General features: G+C 46.2%; 1 protein-coding gene across 2 annotated transcripts in view; it reads right to left on the bottom strand.

Moving 5' to 3' along the window:
- Nucleotides 1–780: 780 nt before the first annotated feature.
- LOC310999601 (teashirt homolog 1-like) overlaps nt 781–23,795 on the bottom strand; it is a 37,338-nt gene continuing 14,323 nt past the window's right edge. For both annotated transcript variants that reach the window (XM_083990085.1, XM_083990084.1), the window contains exon 3: nt 781–5,470. In XM_083990085.1, the coding sequence (XP_083846211.1) occupies nt 1,953–5,470 (3,518 nt within the window). In that variant the 3' untranslated portion in view covers nt 781–1,952. The remainder of the gene's footprint in view (nt 5,471–23,795) is intronic.

Here is a 23,795-nt window from a genome sequence, read left to right as displayed (position 1 = left end):
TACAGTAAAAAATCAATGTCATGTTTAAATACATAGCGCAAAGATGTGCAGTGTATTTTCTTGTTAGCAGTATTAACAGCTGATCAGAGAAAAAGACAGCTTGCTGCATCGTGTATCATCTGAATAGCTGTGTTAATTATTGGGTGGTTGAGTGTGGCCGGTCAGGAGGCTATATCAAGCTGAACAGACACCCATCTGATTTTGTTCCAACAGGCAAAAGTACACTGCCATCATTAATATAACACTGATTCTTTCAGAACAGGCCCTCCGAAGGCCAGTCACAAGCCTAGCATGGGTTTCTCACAGTACAATAGGCACCCTTACAGGCTTATCATCTCCGTCATCTTCATCATTATAATAATCATCGGTGGTATGATGTGGCTCAGTCATCAGTTATGAGTATGACACCAGTGACTTTTCTTTTTCTGCAAACATTTTTGCAAACATAAAAGCAGGCCTGTTAGCAAAATATGTTCAAATAGTGAGATTAATGAATTTTAAATCTGACCTCCGCAACGATAAGTGTGACTAAAGAAATAAAGAAAACCTAGGATTTGATATGAATGTGACCGGCTTTAAGTTTTATACACACTGAGTTTGGCGAACCGCCATGACAAATGAACACACAACCACAAATATATGACTGTTAACAACTGCTTTGGGGTTTATTTTACAATTGATAAAGAAATGAAACAAACTAATCGGTGCTAAAAAGTTTTTTTTTTTTTTTTTTTTACAATATTGTCGATAAAACATTGAAATGTATAGTCATTGTGCATCGCTTATTTATTTTCCACACCATTTCATGCATCAAATTGGATGCAAGTATAATTAAAATCATTTCTGTAAACCAAGCCAAAGAAGCTAAATTTGTATTTTCTTTAAAAAAGGACATTTTGTAGCTCTACAGCATATATCTATATACACCATCTGTTTTTATTTCTTTTTTTTAATCATTTTTGTATATAAAATGACAATATAAAAGTTAGAGAATGCACACACCTTAAGATACAAAGAATGTTGAGCCGTTTCAAATGGTAAGATATGTCTTATGGAGTACTGACATTTCACTGGTAATCATTTACATGTAACAGACTTTTCTCTTTACAGTTGAATAAAGCGACACAATTTAGAAAGAGAAAGTTGTAACAAACCATACAACTGGAAAATTGCTATAAGGTGATACTTCACAACAAGGAAAAGTTTTTTGAGCAAACTTGCATACTGACGGCCATTCATTTTCACTGATTGACTCGTACCCAAAAGCAGCATTTCAGTTTTTCCAAATGTTCACATGATCTTTTTTCTAGTACACTGACAGATTTATGAGCAGGCCATTCATCATCAAAAACATTGCAGTGACAGGAACCCAAAAAACAAGAGGAGGGAAAGAAATGATAATTCTTGATCTTTTTAAAAATCAATCTGATTTTGACAAATGCAAGATATTTCAAAACATGTTCTCTTTACAAATTCAAAAAAAACCAGCTGTCTAAGGTGCTACTTCAGTCTTTCAGGGTATTCTTTCATTCTTTTGGTGTATACATTTAATTTTCACCTTCTTCATATCAAGTATTATACAGTTTTCTCTTCCACCAATTCTCTCCACTCACCACTTTTACCATTGAAGCAGTAGTTGTATTTTTGCCATGAAAAGATTAAAATCTTGTGTTTAACCTTGATTCACTAAAATACATGCACAGATCAGACAAATAGCATATAAATATATTACAAAATAAGTGTAAAAAAGCTTGGCAAAACAAAAACAAAATCAACATGAAAAGACATGGTCCAGTCAGGCAGTTATCACAACAAAAAACTATAAGACTGATTTTTTTTTCTGGCGGCTCAGTTCGGCCCAGTGCAGTAACTGTGAACAATGTCATTTTAGTGCAATGAAATTCTAGTCAGTTCCACAGCTGTCAGTCTTTACCCTCAGCTCGAGACCCTACTTACACCTTCTCCATCTTGTCTAGCTTCTCCAGTTTCTCCAGAGCAGTGACAAAGACCAGGTGGTCCTCTGGAGACTTGCCGTGGGTCTTGCTGAGGTGCAGTTTGACTGCGTGTTTGCTGACGAATGTCCGATTGCAAAGTCTGCACTGGTACACAGAGCCTGTGTCGTCCTCTTGCGTGGTCAAGGCTGACAGGGGGCTGCCGAATGTCATTTTGTCTGTGATCACCTTTGAGGCAGCCTGCTGCTCCCGTAGGTGCTCAGCTGACAGTTTGGACAGGTCCTTCAAGCTGAAGCCCAGGTGAGTCTCCAGGTGGCCGATGTAGGCGGAGGCAGTCCTGAACTGGGAGGCACAGTCACCACAGAGGAACACAGGCTGGCATGAGTCCATGTTCTTGAGAAACTTGGTGCCCCCAGTCCGTCTTAGCTGGTACTTGACATTTGCCAGCCAGTGGGATATGGTGGTCATGGAGAGGCCTGTGAACTTACAGATGTGGACCCTTTCCTGAGGGCCCAGGTCAGTCATGGCGTAGCGGCCCTCTGGAGTCTCCCTCAGGCTGGAGGCAAACTGTGCCTGGAGGATGAGGAGGTGCTGGGGATTCCAGTTGGACTGCCTCCCTTTCCTCTTCTGCACCGGGGAGAGGTCCTCGAGGGCGTCCTCGAACGCGCTGCCGTCGGCATCCGACTTCTCTGAAATGGAGGAGGGAGTTGAGGATTTGGGCGTCAGTCTGCCAGTGAGGTTCTTTACCATATCCGAAATGTCCATCAGAGCGTTCTCTCTCAGCGGAGAGGAGACTGAGTCTGTGAGGGAAATGAGGGGTTTGTTACCATTTACACTGCTGTTGGTCAGGAGGGCACTGCTGCCGTTGTTATTGTTATTGTTGCTGTTAGTGGAGGCTTTATTTTTACTCAGGTCTATGGGCTGGTCGTTGCTTTCGTACAACTGATAGTGGTTGGCGGGCTCAGCTGGCTTGCCCTGAGGAGTTGGGTTGAAAGCTGGCTTATCCATCATGCTGTTGCTGATTTTGTAAAGCATAGACAGGGGGTCTGCAGCTGGGCTTACTGGTTTTGAGGCCTTACCCAGGTGTGTGTTCATGATTGACTGAAGTGCGCTCAGAGGGTTGATGAAAGGAATTTCTGGTGAGTGATCAGTGATGATGCCAAGGCTGTTGCCGTTAGTTACAGGGGACTGACAGGCCTCAGAGCCGTTCTTTGAATGGTTGTTGTGGCCATCTACTAGGCTCTCTTTGGGCTCCTTCTTGCAGATGAGCTCTGAATCTACACTGCCTGGGCTGCTACTTCTCACACCCGACAGCTTCGAGAGGTCATTCGGAGATGCTAATTGCTCTCTATGCTCTCTCAGTGCAGGGGAGGGAGATTTTACTAACGACGGGGGCCGGCATCGTTCCAGGCTCACCATCTTCTCCTCCTTTTCTTTCTTCACAGTGGCAGCTTTCCCTGTCACCTTCTCCACGAGCTCCTCCATGGCAGTGACATTGCTCCTGAGGGGGGTAGGGGAGGACGGACTCCGAGGCGAGTGGATGATCGAGTTGGGGTCGCCCATCAGGCCTCGTAGCCCACTGTTAAAGAGGGGCTGCATCTGGACACTCTGGACAGTTGGGGGCAGAACAGTAGTGGAGCTTTTCATGGCACCTTGCAGCTGGTAGGCAGCATGAATGCTAGGGTAGCCGCCCCACGTGGGTGTGCCTGTCTGGGCCTTGCTGATGGCACTGGATACCGTGTTCTCAAGAGATTTAAGAATATCTAAACCCCCTTTGGGTGCCTCCTCAAGATCTTCCTCTCTAAGATATTTATATGATGTGGCATCAGTCTCAGATTTTTCACCTGAGTCGTCTTTCTCCTCTTTAATTTTTCTCTCCACTAACTCACCACCATCAACCTTTTCATCCTCACATCCCTCCCTCTTGTCCTCTGAGCCCGAGGAGAGCGCAGGAGAGACAGGCTGGGACTTAACAATACTGGGGACGGGGAGTCTGGTGGTGGTCGGTGGCAGTGGGATTGACTGGATCTTCTCCTCCACCACTGGATCAAAGACCAGCTGCTTGCCCTTCTTGGAGGCAGAATTTGTGACCTTCAAAAAGTGACCTGTAACCATCATGTGGGCGGTCAGCTGTTGCAGTGTATCATGAGAGCTCCCACACTCCATGCATTTGAGGATCTGGGCTTTACGAGCCTCGAACTGCCATGTGTAGCTGGCACCGTTCTGGTAGCCATAGCGGTTGTTTGGTGTAACATAGGGGTTATGTATGGATTTAGGGTCTTTGCCAACATCCCCGAGGGATACACCGCCACTACCAGCATGGACAGAGTCTGGGGAGCAAGGGGAGACTATAGCATCTTGCATCGCTCGTTTTTTAGCTGAAGAGGGCAGCAGTTTAGTGGCCAAGGCTGGCACCGGTTCTTTGAGAGGCACTTTCTGGTAATGCTTGGTCTTGATCATGTGAACGCTGAGATCTTGCAGAGACTCGAACGAGTGGCCACAGTACATGCACTTCAGCACCTTCTGGGCGTCCTCTTTCCCCTCCATCTCCATCAGGGAGCGCTTGCGTGGTTTGGACCAGCGCTTCCCCTGATCCTCCTCTTTGTCCTTGTTGTCATCTCGATAATGGCCCGTCTCGTTCATGTGGACCGTCAGACCCACCAGTGTGTCGTAGGCGGCGCTGCAGTCTTTGCAGCGAAACTTGCTTGCACCAGTGAAAACAGAGCCGTACAGCTTGTTGTTCTGCCGGTAGAGCTGCACTGTGCTGAAGAGGCTGGGCTCTGGTAAGAGGTGGTATGGGGTCTGCTGAAGAGTCTTGGCAAGTGCTGCCTGGTGCCAGTCATAGGCTACACCATTGCTAGCCGCAGCACTGCTGCTCCCACCACTGCTGGTAGCGCTATGGTTGCCAGCAGAGCTCACTGCTGTGCCATTAGTATTGCCACTCGCGCTGCCTGTGTGGTTGACAGTGGTGCTGGAGCTCCTGCTATTATGGTGACTGCTAGCCATGTTGACCCCACTGCTCTTGTTTATGGTTGGAGTTGTGGAGGCAGCGGCAGTAGAGGCGGGCTCCGGAGTAGTGAGGGCACTGTTGACACTGCCTGCCGCAGCAGGCTTCGATTTCATGATGTCCATTGTGATGCTGGACCAAGAGGCATCTGAGATGAGGTTTGCATAGACGGCTTTCATCTGCGCCAGGCTATCCTGGAAAGAGAGGCCGTTGTTGGGACGGAAGGGCAAAGCTGCGCCGTCCCTCTCCTGACCATCCGTGGAGGAAGTGCTCTTGAAGTCCGTAAGTCGGTCGCTAGCATCACTGAGTGGAGACCCATATCCGGCGTCGGGGTTGGTGCCGTTGCTGAGTGGTGAGTCTCTGTAGCTCGGTGGCTGGCCTCCATCCACATCTTCCTCTTCCTCGTTGCACAGGAACTCATTGTCCTGGCCGTCTAATGAGAGGCCATCATCCTGCAGGTGCTCTTCCTCATCGTGAGGGGCTGCCTTAAGCTCATCCTCGGGCATGTACGCTGGAGCAAAGAGAGAAAGAGGAAGAGAAAGAAGATGAGAAAAATGGGGGAGACAAGAAGAGAGAAAAAGAGGTCAGCTCAGTGAAATTAAAGATTTACAGCACACTAACAGGACCACTGTCAAAATAACATCGAATGAATACTCAATGATAGGAGATGTAAGCTTTTATTCTCATCCAGTGAGTGTGTGTGTGTGTGTGTGTGTGTGTCTGGATGCATGCATGCATGAGTTTGTGTGTGTATTTTACACACATGTGGCTCTGAAAGCCAGTGGTGAAAAAAGCCTCCAAGGGAAAAATAAATCACTGAGCTTCTGACAGTTGTCCTTTTCCTTCCCAACTCCCTATTCCTCCACACATGCCTCATGTTCCCCAGGAAATGACTGGCTGTTTGGCCTTGTTAGCCAGCTGCATGCTTACATGTTAGACTCCCCCTTTATCTTTCTTTCTTTCTTTTTTCATTCTTCCCCAAGCTTTATTGCCTCTCACTCATCCAGTCCATGAAGTTCAACTCCTCACATGCTCAGGTTATGTAACTGATCAGGGAAGGAAAGAAACAAAACGCTAATCTGGAGATATCACAGCTTTTCCTAACCCACTCTGATGAGCGGAAGGTAATTTTCATTTGAGTTAATACGCAGGAACTGGTAAAAAACAATGATACTTGGATTGAGAATACCACAGTGATTGTTGAGGGAGGGAGTCTTGGGCAGACAGTTATGCATTTGCAAACCTGCTACCGCTCTGTGATCCAAAATGGCATACACAATGCTTAACCAGAAGACAGAAGAAAGCGAACACATGATCAAAGATCGAGGTGTGGGGAGAGGCAACCAGAGAAGGCTGAGATGTAACAGGTTTACTAGTAAAATATATAAAATGTATATAAGATAGAAGGCTAGATCATGTGTGTATGTGTGTGTGTGTGGGGATGCTAGGGAGGACACAGCAAGCATCAGTAAATGGGAGAGACAAGAGGTTGTTAGGGGGAGAACAAGTGAATGAAAAGAAAATGTGAGGGAGAGAGAAAAAGTGAGCAGGAGGTGGTGGGTTTGGTGGGCGGGGGAGAGGGGCTGTAAGAGAAAAGGGAGAAAGGCGAGGGAGAGGGAGTGAGAGAGAGAGGGAGACAGGGAGACAGGAAAGACGGCCCCCTAGCTTCTTCCTTTATCTCCTTCCTGCATGGTGAGATGTGTGTCCTAGATGCCAGTATCAGTCTCTCCTGATGAAACAGATGTGCTGTCAGCTTCAAACGGCACGCTAACCTGTCATATCATAATCTAAGTGGACATAATACCTGATATATATACACTGGCACCATTTACTGCTGCCTGAGAGGAGATGGGTGGAGGAGGTGGGGGAGGTGAGCAGCTGCACCACGGACTGTGACTGTGTGATGATGTGCATGCGTGTGCCTCAGTAAGTGCCTGCTTGCGAATGCGTGTTTGCTCGCGTGCCCACCTTACCCCGAGCCTATGTGTGTACTTTACGCACTCTGCTCAGCTCATACATGTTTGCTCTTACAGTGCAAAGCTGAACCCACCGACCATAATATTGCCTATAAGTCTGAGTTCGCTGTGTGCTACTGATACACCCTTCTCCAAATGAGCAACATACTCCCCTAACGCCTGACAGGATTTCAGTGAAATGAGAGCACTACAGGAGAACCTGGCTGCGCTTCAATCCCACTGACAGACTGAGACCGAGACAGTTTCTAAAACTCCTGAAAATCCCTAACACAGCAGATTAGCATTATGTGCTGTACTCTCTACAACACATCTGCAGAGTGTCTTCTGTTACAGTGCCTTCCCCTTCGCTAACCCGCTTCCAGAACAGGAGGCTATCAATACATATCAGCCATTTAATATACAAAGCATCCTGTAGACCGGCTATCCATTCTTCACAAGCCCACACGAACAGTGCAAACATACAGTAGGAATTACCTATGTGAGTCACTCATACCGGCTGCAGCCAAAAAATAGCTAAACCCCAATAGTTGGCAGTGCTTAATACACACACACACACACACACATACACACACACACACACACACACAGACAGCAGGAATGAGAAGCACCAGATCAGAAATATCCCTGGGTGAGTGACAAAACACAGACTGCAGCAGGGAGGGGCTTCCAACGATGAGCAGGTCGCCAGGGAACCCTTTGACGATCCCTGTCAATCAATGCCTGTCCTGCCATGTTGTCATGGAAACAACAAAGAGGGAGATATCAAAAGCACACAGACAAAAGACTGGCAGAGACAGACATCTGTAAAAATCACAGGCAGCAAGTGGACGGTTTCGCAAGCCATAACTGTACAGTATTAATAATGAAATGTGGCTAACATTAGTCGGAAATAAATGAGCTCTCCATCTGTTTTGAGAGGCTGCATCTATTCTGACAGGATGCTAAAATCTGGAGCACCAGAAAGGGAAAATATTAAGAGCTGCATATCAACACTATCTGTTTAATCACTGCAAACTTGAAGATGTGTGATTCTGACTGGCGACCAGATTAAGCTCCCTCTCTCGCCCCGGACGCACATATGCAGAGCAACACCAGCAGCAAGGGGAAGGCTCAGGAAGGGGTAGGGCTGGCGTGCCGTCCCTGGCGGTTTGGTTTGCCGAGTGGGTGATGGCTGTGAGCAGGGCCATCTGCACGGGCGCCAAAGCGCCTGTCACTTTTGCTCGGGGACGTGCCGCCATCAAGGAGACAGGCGGCAGCGGCCAGGATAGCACTGCAGACTCACTGTCAGAAGCAGCAGCGATCAAGCCCCGCACCAGCCACGCCAGATCACCGACTACACACAGCAAGGACGCAAGGAGTTGCATCCCAGTCAGTGTACGGCTGATCTCCCAATACCTGCACATATGGCTGATACTCCATTAATATAAAACAGGAAATATAAAACACGTGGAGTACTAAAAAGGGGTTTGTAGCAGCCCTTTGAATGTTATCAAGGGCCTTTTCAAAAATTCACAACGCAAATTGAATTACCACACACCTATGGTGCTATAAAGCAGGTGCTATCAAAGGTTTACGTGACTTTAAGAAAAGCCAAACCTGTGTATGTGTTTTGTTCTTATCTACTTCATGTATTATCAATGTCAAATATTCCTGATTAAATGAGTTCCTGGACGATGACTAAAATAAAGTACGAAGAAGCACCCTTGCCTCATATATGTACCTAATGTATAAAGATGAAAGAACGGCAGGTTTTGCATTTGCACTCTGTGATCAGGCTTGCACATTTTAACTCGGGTTCTCTGAGACCACACCAGAGCAGAGTGTGTGCAGTCCTGTTGTGCCGAACAGACAGGCAGTTTGATATGATATTTTTCTGATGAAAAGACTGTGGTGAACGCCCAGTATCCTGCCTCAGCACAACACTGGGCCTCACGACGGGACAACATGATTGACCTAAGTACAGATCATCTCTAAAACATTCTCACTCACACTCGGCTTGACGCTGTGTGTGAGTTGATTTTTGTAAATGAGACCAAATGAAATACAACCAGTGGACACGTCAGTGTTTTGGCATGGAGTGAAGCAGAAACATATCACTCCTTTTCAAAACTTTGCTATCTTTTTTGCCCTACCCATTTTTTTTTTGCCTTCTCCCTTTTCTTTGCTGAGAGTCTGCTGGTTGTTAAATCAATAAAACTCTCTGTCAGGCTCACGGAGCCTCACCATTTGGCCGCTGTCAAAGCCAAACAAACCAGATAAGAAAGGCAGAAAGGCGATGAAATGAGAGAGAGAGGAAAAAGAAGGGGATGAAACCAGTCAGCCTCCCCTCACCAACACCTCCACCACCAGCCCTGTTTCTCCAACACCCCTCCCTCTATTTATTTACACACATTTCTTTATTTATTTGATGTGAGTTTGGGAAGAGGGGGCAATCACGGCAGTCATTTGCGGCACTAATGTCCAATCACAGGCCCCTTCACTCATGTGATTTAGGCAGTGCAGGAGTGGGTTCACGGCAGAGAATGGTGGTGGGGGGGGCAGAGGCCGTTTAGGCCGGCCCCTAATAGGAAACTGGCAGTCTTATTCCTTCCCCAGATTCTGTTTGTCACCCTGCTCTCCATTACGTGCCTCTCAACCCTGATGGCTTTGGACAGGAGCTGATCAAAAAGCCATCGCTTGACCTACACGCTGTGGCAGAACGAGACTCGCGCCCTACACAGGGAGAGGGGGAGAGAGGGAGATGAGATAGAAGAGGAGGGGGAGGAGGGTTGGAGGGGGGGGTGGTATGTCAGTGAACGTGTAGAGAGGAGACAGAGTGCGGCGGTGAAGAGGGAGGATGGAGGAGGGGGGAGGAGGAGGTGGGGGTGATAGCTCTCGGACCGGGACAAGAGGGCTGTAAATAAAATGACATTATTATTTCCTCTGTCCCGTCATGTAGAAAAGCCAATTATGGTAATGCTGCTGCCGGCGTGTCAGAGGGAATGCTGGGATGTGCTTCCCGTGAAGCGGCTAACATGAGAGCAATGCCCTGATCAGGAACACAGGCCTCAGTTTGACAAGAGACTGTACAGATAGGGAGAAGAAGAGGGAGGGGAGGAGAAACAAGAGGGAGAAAGAGATATGAAGCTAACAACAAAGCTGTATATGGGCCTTTTTTTCTTAACGGATAAATATTAAGCTATCTGCAGGGGAAGAGATTTTTCAAAAACTCAACCCATTACAGCTGACAAAACAAGGTTTTGGGTTCCAGGGTCTGACAGGGAGGAAGTTTGTTTTCACCAGTTACTTGATATTATCCTGATCGTATTTCATTCTCACTGCTATATAGTCGTGTATTTAAAACATTTAAGTATTAGAAATCACTTTTCTTTTTGCTATTTAATGAGAAATCTACAAAAATCCATAAGTAGGTGTGTTGCGTATGAATCTAATGAAGTGCAGCTCCCTGATATGAAAATGATTGAGAAGCCAAAGAGAAGCTATCAACCTGAAAAGTTCAGGAGTTCATGAATTATACTCTGTCACACCTCAAAATTTGACGAGATGAATTATGCAAAGACGGCGGTGAAAGAGCCGGATATTGAGGGTGAAGGCGATCATTTACTTTAGAAGCTAATTCGTTCTCATCTCATCTCAGGCTTCTCCCGGTATTCCGTTCTTAAAATTCCTCCTGCGCTTGATAGGGGGGCTCTCCTTAAAATAATTCCTCAGCTACCTTTCTCCTTTCACTCCCCTCCATCACCCCCTCTTTCTTTTTTTCTCTCACCCTCCTGCTCCTCCTCCACCTCCTCCTCCTCCTCCTCTCTCCAGCCCTGCTCACATGCCCACATGGGCCCCTCCCAAGCGGAATAATGGGAGCATATGGCCTAGGCAGCACCTACAGGGCCTTAAATAACTGCTGCAGCATTCCAGCTCGCTGTACCAATTTATCTCTCACCCCCCTCTCCTCCCCATTTCAAAACACTTCTAGCCTGAGTTGAGCTCAGCAGACAGCGGCGGATGGGACATGTTGTTCTTCAGACACATAGCTACATAATGGACTGACGTAGAAACTGGTGTGAATGTGAATAAGTGCTGTGCAAACAGGATTAGTGTTGAAATTCTGTATTATTGGCAGATATTCAGTGAGTCAACCAGCAGCCTTCCTGGTGATCGTTGGCGCTGGTGGCTCCGTGCAAACACTTTAAGTCAAGCTGAATTATAGTAGGCCAGTAGCATTATGTAAAGTCACCGTGCAGATCTTCTAGCAGAGCACTTTGTTAGTGTGTTTTGTTTTGCTAGCAGCAGGGCATGAGAACAGCAATGCTGGATTATCTGTCAGTCTGTCCCTCTAACTCCTCGTCTTCCCTTACCAAACCGGTTCAGGTTCAGTGTGTATGTCAGTTTATGCTGTTTTAGCATCATTTTGGAGAAAAAAAAAAAACGTATCACCTTCTTGCACTCACTACAAGTTACTAGCATCAGCTAAAAGCCTAAATGTGCACACTATAGATTGATGTGGGAGATTCGTCTGACTAGATTATTGTTCTGTAAAGCAAAGTGGGGTCAGAGGTCAGACAGGTAGGCATTGCTAAGCTGGAACAGGTCATGCTCTCGTGTAAATATGTCAATATGTCCCACAGACATCCTTCTGTCTGACCTCTAGAGACTGATACATGGATTGATGGGATGTGTATACGTGTATATGATCGTGCATGGGCAGGTATAAGATCCAAGGGGCAGTTGGCCAGGTTTGAATTTGTGTGTGTGCGTGTGTGTGTGTTGTACGTGCATGTATAAGTGAGAGTGAGTGCGAAAGGTGCTGCTGTTTTATTTATAGAGCAAGCGCTTTTTATACCCAACTCAAAGATCAGTTCAGAGAAGCAGCTTGTGGGCCACAGCCAAGATCACTCTCCATTACTGTGCATGCACAAAACCTAAACACACGCACACGCACACACACACACACATGCTTACAAACACACACACGCCCTCTCTCTCTCTCTCTCTCTCTCTCTCTCTCTCTCTCTCTCACTTATATGCAAGCTAGAGCTGTAAGCACTATCGTCTCTGCTTTTTACACATGCATGCAGTAACAACACAGGGAGACATTTACAGTAAAACCAGCCGTGTGTTAGTTGATGAAGGGGTGGAAGGTGCAGGGGATGGGAAGGGGTGGGGGGGGAACCCACACTGACTGACTGAGTGTTCTTCATGGAGTACAGCAGGCTTTAACATGCTGGGGGATCAATACGGTGAACCAGCGCCAATCGATTGCAATTCATCTGGCTTTTTTTTTCTTTTTCTTTTTTTAATTTCATTCTCACCCACTCACACTGCGCACTGAGCTGCTGCTGCTGTCCTGCGAGGCAATACATAAATAAACATACACACATATGCATACACATGAACACATAAACACAATAACATGCACAAGCACACACACACACACCTGAATGGCTGAAACGATTGCACCCTCCATGCAAACGCGGGTTCAATAAACCCGTATGGAATTTATTTATTTTTATTGAGCATATCAGCCCATCCTGGTCTTCTCTGCATAACAAGGCCTGTATAATTAAACCATAAATTTCAGTGCGCTCCTTTAATTACCACAGACAATGTCAGGAGGCAGCAGAGTAAACAAATGGCTTTGAAGTGAGCAAGAAAAAAAAAAGTACTTCAACACAGCAATGGAGAAGCTGTTCATTTTGGTGGGGATGTTGTTGCACTTGAAAAGGATGAAATGTTCAAAAGAGTGTACGTGCATGGGGAGTACAGTATGTTTTTTCTTCCCCCTACCGCCTTTTTCTGCGAATGCTTTTTAGGGATGCAGCTTTGCTGTAGAGTCAAGAGAGGAATAATCAGTCTAAGTGTATCACTGCGAGCATGACGGTGTGCAAATATGTATATTTGGATGAGCATGGCACTAGACAACTAGACAACTAATAAAGTGTGTTGGGAAGTGTGTGTGTGTGTATGTTTGTGTGTCTAAGCATTTGTTTTTTCTAGAACACACACACACACAGTGCAGAAGATGTGCTTGCCTATAATTTATTGGGGTCCTTGTCCCTCTTGACCATGACTGCAGATGTCTACTAAACACTGTCTTACAGTGTATATGTATATGTGAGCTCGAGTCTGTGTGTATTGTGTGTACGCAAATGCGTGTGTGTGTGCTTTAGGTCAATGTCAATACACAGACCTGCTTCCCAGCAGCTTAGCTAATTACACAAGAGCCCTGAAGGCCACTTAGAACAGGTTAGCTAATTAACAAACAGGCTGATTGCAGATTAATTGAGAGGTGTTCCTAATCTTCACCCCTAAATGCAATGACAAATGCTAACGGGTGCTAATTAGGCCGGTATGAGGAGCTGAGAGTGGAGGTTGTATTTACAGTTACCGCGGCTCCTATTGACGTGTGGCTTATATCCAGCTGCCTTTTACAGATCTGCCAACAGGTTAAGTAAATAAAACTTCAGTGAAAGTACTGCGATGGAAAAATAGGAGGAGGACAGCTTCATCAGCAGCCTGTTTACACTGTTCACAGTCTTAACAGTCTGGGTATGCATTTTTTCTCCCATATTTCTGGTTTGTCTGTGAATTGTGAATTTCATATATTTTACAATCATTAGCAGTTACTACTAGTGTTATTTAAGTTGTCATAATTCTTTACACAACTTTTCATGTTGCAGATGATTGCATGTAGCCTATACCATAATTACGATCGTAGTGTCCTCTCATTTTGCCATTAGATCACAGTGGCAGTTAGAAATATTCAGTAATGATAATCACCAGCTCTTTCTTTGAAAACTCCCTCTCGTATGTTCACTGAACGAAGTGTTAAGGCTATAATGGTTGCAGTTGACCTTTCAATCCGTGTGCATGTGTTTGTGTGTGTGTGTGTGTGTGTGCCTGTGGGGGGTGGGCGCATTCACGTCTGCTAGAACATGAATGCCGTGCTTAGATCATGAAACCTGAAACGGCGTCAACACAATGGGGCTATGGTGGATTACAACGACAAAATGAAGAGAAATAGGCCCCTCAGCAGGGATCTGAACCAGCACCCATCTGTGGAACCATCACCTGCCAATAGAAAGTAGCCCCCCCCACCCCTCCCTGCACAGTACACACACCCCTTCACCGCCCCTCACATACACACATACTCAATCTTGCAATTTTCACAGCCACTAAAACTACTCCCCAAGGCCCAACTTCTTCCAACTTCCATCTGCCAGGATAAATTTATCATACAGCTCCCCTGTCTATCACACACACACACCTGTGCCTTTTAAGCTGTCCGCCCCTTCCAAACACACACCAACTCAAAGTCCGCCTGGCCTCTTTCAACCTCTGACCCCACCCTCACCTAAGCCCCCCCTTCCCCTTAATCCTTTCCTCCATCTATCGACTCTTTTGCTTCATTCTTTCTTCTACAACACCTGCGCTTTTAAATCCCCACATCAGGATGGACCACTTCACCTGAACACACACACACTTTGCCAATAAATACATGCAAGCACCCTCGCCCAAATCCCAGGAAACACACACACACACACACACACACACACACACACACACATACACAAGTGTGTACAAACACACACAAACAGACACACACTCACATGCACTGTCTCTGACAAGACAACAACCAGCACCAGCTGCTTCCATCTCCTAGCAACGGCCAGCCTGATAGATGACCCAACTATGGATAATTACCGTAAATCACCACAGCTCACACACTCAAGGAGAGAGAGGGGCGAGAGAGTTTGAGAAACACTGAGAAAGACAGAGAGAGAGAGAGACTAGGGACTGAAAGGGATCAGAAATAGAGGGCTGGGACTGGTCATGTGTGCACTAATGCACCTTGATGAGCTCAAATTCATCTGGCTTTTAAAGCACACACACACACACACACACACACATACACACACTTTGAGTGTGAGCGTACAAATGAATGCTGTCATACATCAATAAAAATGCACACACTTATACATTTATATACTCGAAATTCATACACTGAAAACGTAAAATAAGTCTGAGTATCCATGAAAACATAAAAATACACATCTGCATATACGCATATAAATGTGCATGCATCTTAGTCGTGCACAAAACACACCCGACTCGCACATACACATTGGCAGTATTGTCGCTGTAACCTGAAACCACAGGCCCCGCCTCCCTACAGAGGCGCTTGTCTGTCACAGATTCACCTCTTTTACACAGAGGCGCCAATCAAAGGCCAGGCGGTGCTGCAGGGTGGGTCTAAATACTACTTTGTCGAGTATGGGAAGTGTTGTTCTACTGACAAAAATGTGTGTATTTTTGTAGCTGCTGTTTATGCTGTCTCACAAAATACTATTGATTTTTGGTCCATGTAATAAATCATGAATTTTAGATGTTTAATAATAACCTGCACCTGAAAGTTCCCCGAGGTTATCTTCTGTTTATTTTACTCATATCTAATGACTTTTCCATGATATTTTAGCTTTCCATTGACTATGATAAAACACATTTACATGAAGCCAACCCGACTGGCATGCCATGTACTCTAAATTTAGCAACATGACAAACTACCTCCAGAAGTTTTAATAATTGCTCTCTGAACAAAGTTTACTCCAAATTATCAACAGATCTTCGATATGCACACGCAGCTGCTCCATTTACTTCCCCTTCATTTTCTGCTCTCCCAGACATGCAATCTGTCCCCCTCTTTCCCTTCTTTCTTCCCTTGCTCTACCTCCCTCTTCCCTCACTCCCCTCCCTGTGCGAGTCCTGGCTGCTGCAGACATTTGATCTGGCTGCCTTGTGATAGATTGACAGGTAATGAGGAGGTTGAAGGGGCGTTGGAGACAGGAGCAGGTGTTCACCACAGTCTTTTTGGCCAGCGCTAAGCTGCCATGTCCTTCACTGCTGCAAAAGCACCACTCCGCTTCCTCCCTCTCCCTCACTCATTCTTTCCCTACTTCTTTCCTCCCTTCTTTCCACCATCCCCCCTTTCTCTTCCTAAGAGTAGAGGACTATGCAATCCATCACGCGGTGACACAGTCGGACATGGACTGTCTTTATATGGGGAAAAACGCATGGGCCGTGGAAATAAATAGAGAAACGAACATCAAGTCCCATGCTGGCAGCAGTAAACTAGGCCTCGGACTGATCAGTCAAACTGTGTCGAGGAGAGGATGAGACTGATTTGGAGCATCCTGTGCAGAGCAGGCCGATAAGGGCTTTTACGATGCTGATACTGGCACCGATATGACTTTTACCACGCTAAAAAAGATTTCACTATTATGTTTTCCCCCTCAAGAAGTAATCTTGTGAGGTTAGAAAAAAGCCTGTGCTGCAGCATTTCAGCTATCATGCAATTCTGAATGTCTCTTGAAAGCCAATCTAATAATATTATTTTAGATTTAGTAGCTCTACAAGCCAGAGAGTGCAGGTTTCACTGCAGGATTTACACACTTGAGGTGGCGAGTAAATCCTCCCACACCTCACTGAGGTGCATTTTCTGGTCAGCCACCTGAAATAAAAAAAAACATTACTAACGCACTCATTTTCACCTGCTGTAGTAAGGCAGAAATTCTGCCTACATCATATCAGAGGTGGACAGCCTTGTTTGGCTAAAATCCAGCAATAAGCCGATCTCAGGAAACACACAGTGTACAGTGTACTGGTCTGACATTACACCTATCTGAGTCACTCTACACTTTGACCTGTTACAATCCTGCTGACAAAGCGAAGCATCACTGTGCATCATACCTCACAAAGTAAGGAGGAGGAAAGAGCAGAGAGGTGGAGGATGAGTGGGAAGACAGAGCAGGAATCTAAGGGAAAGGGAGAGTATAAGGACAAGCTGAATCAAAGATGGCTGACAGTGAATAGGAGTGTTTTTAAATGTGCAGTAAAAGATCGTCTGCTTTTGCTCAAATAGTTGCTTCGCTAGTTAGTGGGCCTCGTTCTTGCTACAATCCACAAATAAACTGTCGAGCAAACTACAAAACACATCAATCAACAAAAAGCCACAAGGGAAGTTCATTTGCTTCTTTGGGGGGAGAATTTGGTGCAGGAAAGGTCTTTGTTCTGTGACTGAACTTGTCCTTGACCTGTAAATCATGGCAGGTTTAAGCCGAAATGAGCACAGCTTGCTGCAGTTAGGTTGGATCATGTTTCAATCCAAACTAATTTTCAGTGTACTGTGAAACTTCCTCTATCCAGCTTCTGTGCGACTTGACGAAGCCACGTCTGACGCTTCGAAGCCACCTGAAATTCGGTAAGGGTGGAGCGTGTATTGTTGTCATAGGAGCCAACGGACAGGGACCGTGGGGGGAAAACACAAGGCCTGGGCCTATAAATCCAGCTCTCCAGTTTACTACCCAACATTAAAGGACATGTCACCCTCCTAAATCACAGGGCTGAGAGGAGACAGCAGGGCTAAAACTGGGAGCATTTGCATGTTCCCTCAAACATTCCTGAGAGGTGAACAAACCACTCGACCACCTTCCTCTAGTTATATCAACATCACAGTTCAAACAATTTGAGATTACGCACAACATGACGGATGCCGTCAGCTTGCTGTCATGACCGACCTCTGCAAAGCGAGGGTGTGGATACATAGGGAAACTTGCAAGTTGCGTTATCTGGGATTTGTTTTTTTTTTTCTATTTTTTTTATCAGGATTCTTACAAATTGGACTTAAACACATAAATCCAGCACCTGGTCAGACATCTGACCGACTGTCTTACTTATTCATAGCTACAAAAACAGCTTCACCTGGACAAGTTGTACAGACAGTTTAATTATTCAAAATAACACCAGATAAGAGTGTGTAGAATTAAAGAGGAAGCTACCAAGCTTAAAATTAGCCTTTCCCAATTGTCACCCTACTCAAAGAGAACCTGTTTTCTGAAAAAAAGAGGAGAAAAAAAACGTCACTGACGCGCAATCACATTCAAACACACTCGCCTGTCAGTTTATAACTCTCCTACTCTCACACACACACACACACACACACAGAATGACACACACGCACAGACCAAACGCCGTCCAATACACAAATAGACACCCACACATACACACTTTTTAAGCCCTCGCCTGGCATCAGCTGTCACACAACCTGTCTCGGAGAACTAAGCAGAGACAGACGCTGTCAACTTAGAGTGCCTCAAATGCCCACATCCAGCCAGGCAGAGGAGAAATCAAGCCTGTCTCCCAGTATAATTTGCACTAATCCTTCATGGGAGATAGTAAAGTCTATGGCATATCTGCCTAATAGCATCAGTCACCGGCAGGTTCTAATCTCATATTTAGACCCATTTCCATCACGGACTGACGACAAAAGCACCAGCACAAAGTGTGATTACCTTCTTATTTTTTACATTTCTGCATGACTTGACTCCTGATAATGATGGTGGTGGTGGTGGAGGTGGGTGCGGGAGATGTGGGGAGCTTTAAAAACACGGGAAGAAAAAACTTTTAGGATCTTTCCTCGGTGGAGGAAGAAGAAAGTCATTTCAGACGGCGACAGAAGACAGGTGGACAGAGAAAAAGTAAAGGAGTGAAGTACGTGGTGAACTGTATCAGGAGAGAAAGAGTGGAGGTAAAGAGAGTGAAAACCTTTCAGTCAAGAGCCGGCACACACTCTCGCACATTTACATTTACATATCCTCATGCACACCTTACACACTCACACACACACACACACACTGACACACACACACACTCCTTTTCAAACCGTTTACAACCTGTGGTGTTTGTCCTGCTCTGCTGGCTGCTTTACCACGTGCATTTGAATGCCGACTGGAGTGCATCCCTCTCTTTCAGACAGCGCCATAAAAGACGACACACACAATGAGGGCTCTTTTCAGCCGAGTGGGGCTGCCTGGGGGTAGGGAAGCACCTCCAAAACCGCCACAGCACTTCAACTCTCGGGGCACAATGAGGTGCTAAGCCTTGATGAATAATAAGAGATTATTCATAAAGATGACAAACAGAACAGAAACAAACTATACAGAGTGTTGGGGATGAAAACTCCTTCAGATGCAGCCTTCCTTCTACGGACTGTGTCTTGTCTGTGTGTGAGTGTGTGTCTCCAAGAGTGACCTGGCGAAAGGAGGGAGACAAAAAGAAGGGGAGGTAGCACAAGGATCCTAATGAAGCCGTAAATCAGAGTCCGATGAGAACAGACTCTGAAGGAGGATCACATCACTGGAGATCAATGTAGACAGCTACACACACACACACACACACACACACACACACACACACACACACATACACAGACACGCACACACTGATGAGAATAAAGATGAGAAACAGCCAGGCGCCAACACAAGCCAGAATTCCCAAGTGAAGCGGACTTATGACGGGTACACGCAAGAACATGAGCATAAACACACACGTTCATTCGCACGCACACAAAGTGCCACACACTCTCATCTACAATCTATTAAACTTGCTCCACGCTGTCCCCCCCCAGAACCCACCCATGGGCTCAGGAGTCCCACCTCCTTGTTCAATCCCGCTCGTCTGAATAATATCAGCCGTGATGAATGGCGCCATAACTCTGATATCCACAATCAATCTCTGCTTTAAAGACACATCCATCTTCTGTAATGCTGAGAGTGGGAGGGGGAGGGGGAGGAGGGGGAGGAGGAGGAGGTGGGGTGCTTGCCTGACCTCCTATAGTTGGATGGGTAAGGTGGAGGGGTGGGGTGGAGTGGGGGGCAACACTGGTTCTAAGGTGGCGTTAGATGAAAGAAAGGGAGTGGAGGTGGTCGGGGGCGAGCGGGGTTGGGGTGGGGGGTTGCACTGAGTGATGTCTGTCAGCTCACATCTGGCTGCAAAAATAAATGAGGCTTATGAAGACAAATGAAATGGGCCTGTCGTCCTACTCCTTCTTCCCCCGATAGACACACACATACACATACACACACATATAAAACAGACAGGCAAAATGCACAGAGAGGAAAGTGAGGTGGCGAAAAGACAAAGAAGAGAAAGGAAGATAGAAAAATGACTGAAGAGATAAAGGGCAGTTATAAAGGTGTAATCATGTTAAAATGAGTTTTTCTGCACCGCACAGGTCTGTTTCTCAGTCTTGACATCCATGTAAACACAAGTGTTGACTACACACGTCAACATGTGTGTCAGTATGAGTAGAGTCATCCATAGGTGCCAAAATATACTTCAGAAATGTTTAAACATAGCTGTTTTACAAAGCTATAGTTGAACTTGCAATCAATCAGTTTAAAGGGAAAATGAATGTATTTTAAAAAAGGCCACTGCCTCACTATAACAACAGCCCTGAACTCATACCTATGTCTTTGCGCACAGACGAGGTGGGGGGGCGAGAAAGTGTTTGGCGGAGGACTTGGAGAGGGGGGGTTTAGAGAGTGAACTATCCATGACCTGTTAGAAAGGTCACCCCTCAGTGACACCACCACTGAATATTCTTCTTAATGATGTACCACGTCTTTTAACCCCCGCAGACAAAGCAAGGAAACATTACACTGTCAGAAGGACTCCCCCACTTCTTCTTCTTTTCTTCCTTTCTTCTTTCTTTTTTTTTTATACCTCACTCACTCTCCCTCTCCCTTTCTGTCTGCTCACCACCTCGTGCTGCCCCGACTTGGATTTTTAATTATTAACCAGAGAATTTCACCCAGAGTTTTTTTTTTTTTTTTTTTCTCAGCTGCTCTTCAGGCTGTCTGATCTGCAAGGGCCAGGTTGGAATCTGCAGCGGCCGCTAGGTGTAAAAACGTACTCTCTTTAGTCAGGTCTTAGAAAGCAAGTGGGTAGAGTTTTTACAGAAGGCACATGCTTGCAAGATGCATCGGAATTGTATGAATCTGTAATACCTTCTGAAAAATGTCTTCACACCTCCCTGAATTTCAAGTCAATATTATTGGAATATATATGTAGCTGCAAAACCCTGTTTGTGTTAATTTCATTAAAAAAAAAAACTATTTTATACAATTTGTACAAAAAAATCACTTTAGAATTGTGACATTTCCATTAATTTGATGTTAGTTTTATTTGATCGTTGCTCATGAATTGGAAACAAAACCATGACAAGTCCTACAAAATAAGACGTTGTACAAACATGGGCCCACACAGGTAAAGAGGCAGATCACAAGGTTAAAACTCCACCTCTCTAGACGTCTAATCTGGCGGCGGTGGAGGGAGGGAGAAGGGCACCCAGGTGAGATAGTTTATTGATTCTGGAAGTGGCTGGGATGGAGTTAACCCTAGCAGGGGCTGATGATGGGGGTGGATGAGGGGTTGGGGATGAAAGGTGAGCCGATGATGGATGAGAGGAAGCTGGAAATGGAGTGCACGCGGTGAGCTAAGACGTGAACACAAAAAGTTGTAGATAGGCATGCCATGACTGGACTGACACAGCTTGCTATTGTAACTGACACGTCGGTTACAACAGGCGTTCCTATGTACAAGCTGTTCTGCAATGTAATGCTTTCTTAAACGGGCCCCGAGCGTTCAGTGCCGTGACCCCACAGACCTCCGACTGGGGCCCGACCAGCCGCGAAAGCTGTAATCTCTCCGTCAAACAACTCTTCAGTAGCAGGTATAGGGGGAGAGAGAGAGAGAGAGTGTGTGTGTGTGTGTGTGTGTGCATATAAATGTTTCCAGACCACTAGGAAATAAAAATGACAGCAAAGTAAGTAAAGCACAATATGGGAGGAGTGCTAACAGCTATGCTCTCATGAGGCTGCAATAACAATCAGAAAAAATAAAGGCCGTCGTTAACCAGATCAGGAACAGACGCCCCGGAGGCGCATGACACACACGCACCGAAATGTCGATCCCCTAATCCAAGTGGAAAGGTAAAGTTGCTGCATCAAACAAAGTATTATTAATATCAGCGTTGGGTGATAATTTCGTGAATGACTGTGTAATAATGCTCTGTGTAGGTTGCTGAACTGTTAGCTTGCAGGGAACTCTTGGTTTTGATGTGATTTATTCTTTCAGATTTTCTTCAAAGTTGGACTGACTTTGGCTTTAAGGTACAGCAACTGCCTGTACTCACTGGCGTAACCTTGCATACACAAACACACACTTGTACACACACAGACACACACACACGGCAGCTGTGTGTGAGTACAGGGAAGACAGAAAACATTACAGGGCCCTTTTTTTGGCACCAGGCAAAGTGAGTGGGGAGGGTGGAGGTGGTCGGGGAGGGAGCGGAGGGGGAGAGAGGAGAGAAAACGAGGAGGAGAGTGAACGGCGGGGGCGGGCTGGAGGAGTAGAGATGAGTGAGGGAGGGAGGGAGGGAGGGAGGGAGAGAGGGAGGGAAGGAAGGAGGGAGGGTTGAGCGTTGGAATGAACTCTCTCAGGCTTTGTGGTGCACGTTTCCCAAGGCCCCCGCCTGGCCCCTTTGATAAATGACACATGTCATTCTGTCAGCTTGTGACACTGCAGCTGGGAGGCCCTGTGATGTATGGCTCTGCTGAAAAAGGAAATCAACTTTTTTCCCCTTCTCTCTCTCTCCCTCCTGTTTCTGTCTCCCTCTCTCTTCCCTTCTTTCTCCCTCCCTCCTTCCCTCGACCCAGGCTGAGTGCATGGCCTTTTTATATGAGGATTTAGGTTTCCTCTGGTCCAGTAAGCGCCCCCCCCCCCCCCCCCCCACCACCACCACCACCACTCCACCACCCCTCCCTTACAGCGATAGACAGGCATGCATCCAGCCAGGTTGCGGCTGGTTTGTTCTCCCACACACACACACTCGTGGTGACGTAGCTATTATGATCGTGTACAAAGCCGTAACCCGAGGAAAAGGGGGCAACGCCACATCGGAGGTGGATCCAGGATTTATGGCTTTGAGCCGAGGAAGTAAACAAAGTATGCACTTTTTAGTAGGCAAGGGGGGGCAGGTGGAGAAACGGGGGGGGGGACAAGATTCCGGTTGGGCAGGATGGCTGGTGTCTCCCACTGGGTCATCTGTCATCCATGTGTCTGACTGGAGGACGAGCACACACAGCTCTGGAAACATTGCGCATACGCACACACTCCCACAGGAACTGGGATGAACTAAGAAAAGTATGCCACACACACACACACACACACAAACATCACGCAGTTACGCGGGCACATACAGTACAGTACAGATGTAGGCAGATAAATATTCACACTCGAAAAGAGATTTCAGAGCAAATATCCACACTATCAATCTTCAAACGGTGAAAAAAAAAGGAAAACAAAGACGCGATGAGATTTTATTTCACAGGGCAAATGAGTCTAGCCAATGAGCTGCTCCCATGAGGCCTGCCCTAGCCCTCCCTTCCTGGCAGATTAGCCTATCACGGCATCCCATTGACCCCTCCACTCCATGCGCCGCCCACGCAATGGGTGAGCCAGCATAAAGAAGACCAATCTCTTTCTTTCCCTTTTTTTTCCCTCTTGCATACACACTTTCTCGTGTCTCTCTCTCTAATCATATCCTGGTTCCTTCTCTTTCTCACCCAACCCCCCCTCCCCCCTCCCTCCCTCCCTGTCCCTCTCTCTTCTCTCTCTCTCTCTCTCTCTCTCTCTCTTTCTTTTTACACCCCTCCTCCCTCTCGTTTCTCTCTCTCAACGGCTGACCTGTTATCAGCGCTCTGGAGATTTAACGGCCAAAAAAAAAAAAAAAAAACAGCCGAGCGTGAGTCAGGCATGACGGGGGGACGTTTCCCAGTGTCGCCTCTCAATCTTCATGAGATCTCACACACATAGAATTCAACCACAGTCGACAGGACAAACACAAGCCATTTGAAATAAAGCAAATGTCCAAATATCATCACTCAGTCCGGTCAGGTAAAAATCCTGAGTTGATGGATGTGTTGGTATGAAATTACAGGAATGAGGAACAGGATTCAGGCCATT

Source organism: Trachurus trachurus (assembly GCF_905171665.1).
Source record: "Trachurus trachurus genome assembly, chromosome: 16".
Lineage (NCBI taxonomy): Eukaryota > Metazoa > Chordata > Actinopteri > Carangiformes > Carangidae > Trachurus > Trachurus trachurus.
The sequence above is the reverse complement of the archived record's forward strand: the minus strand, read 5'-3'. Positions and strand labels throughout refer to the sequence as shown.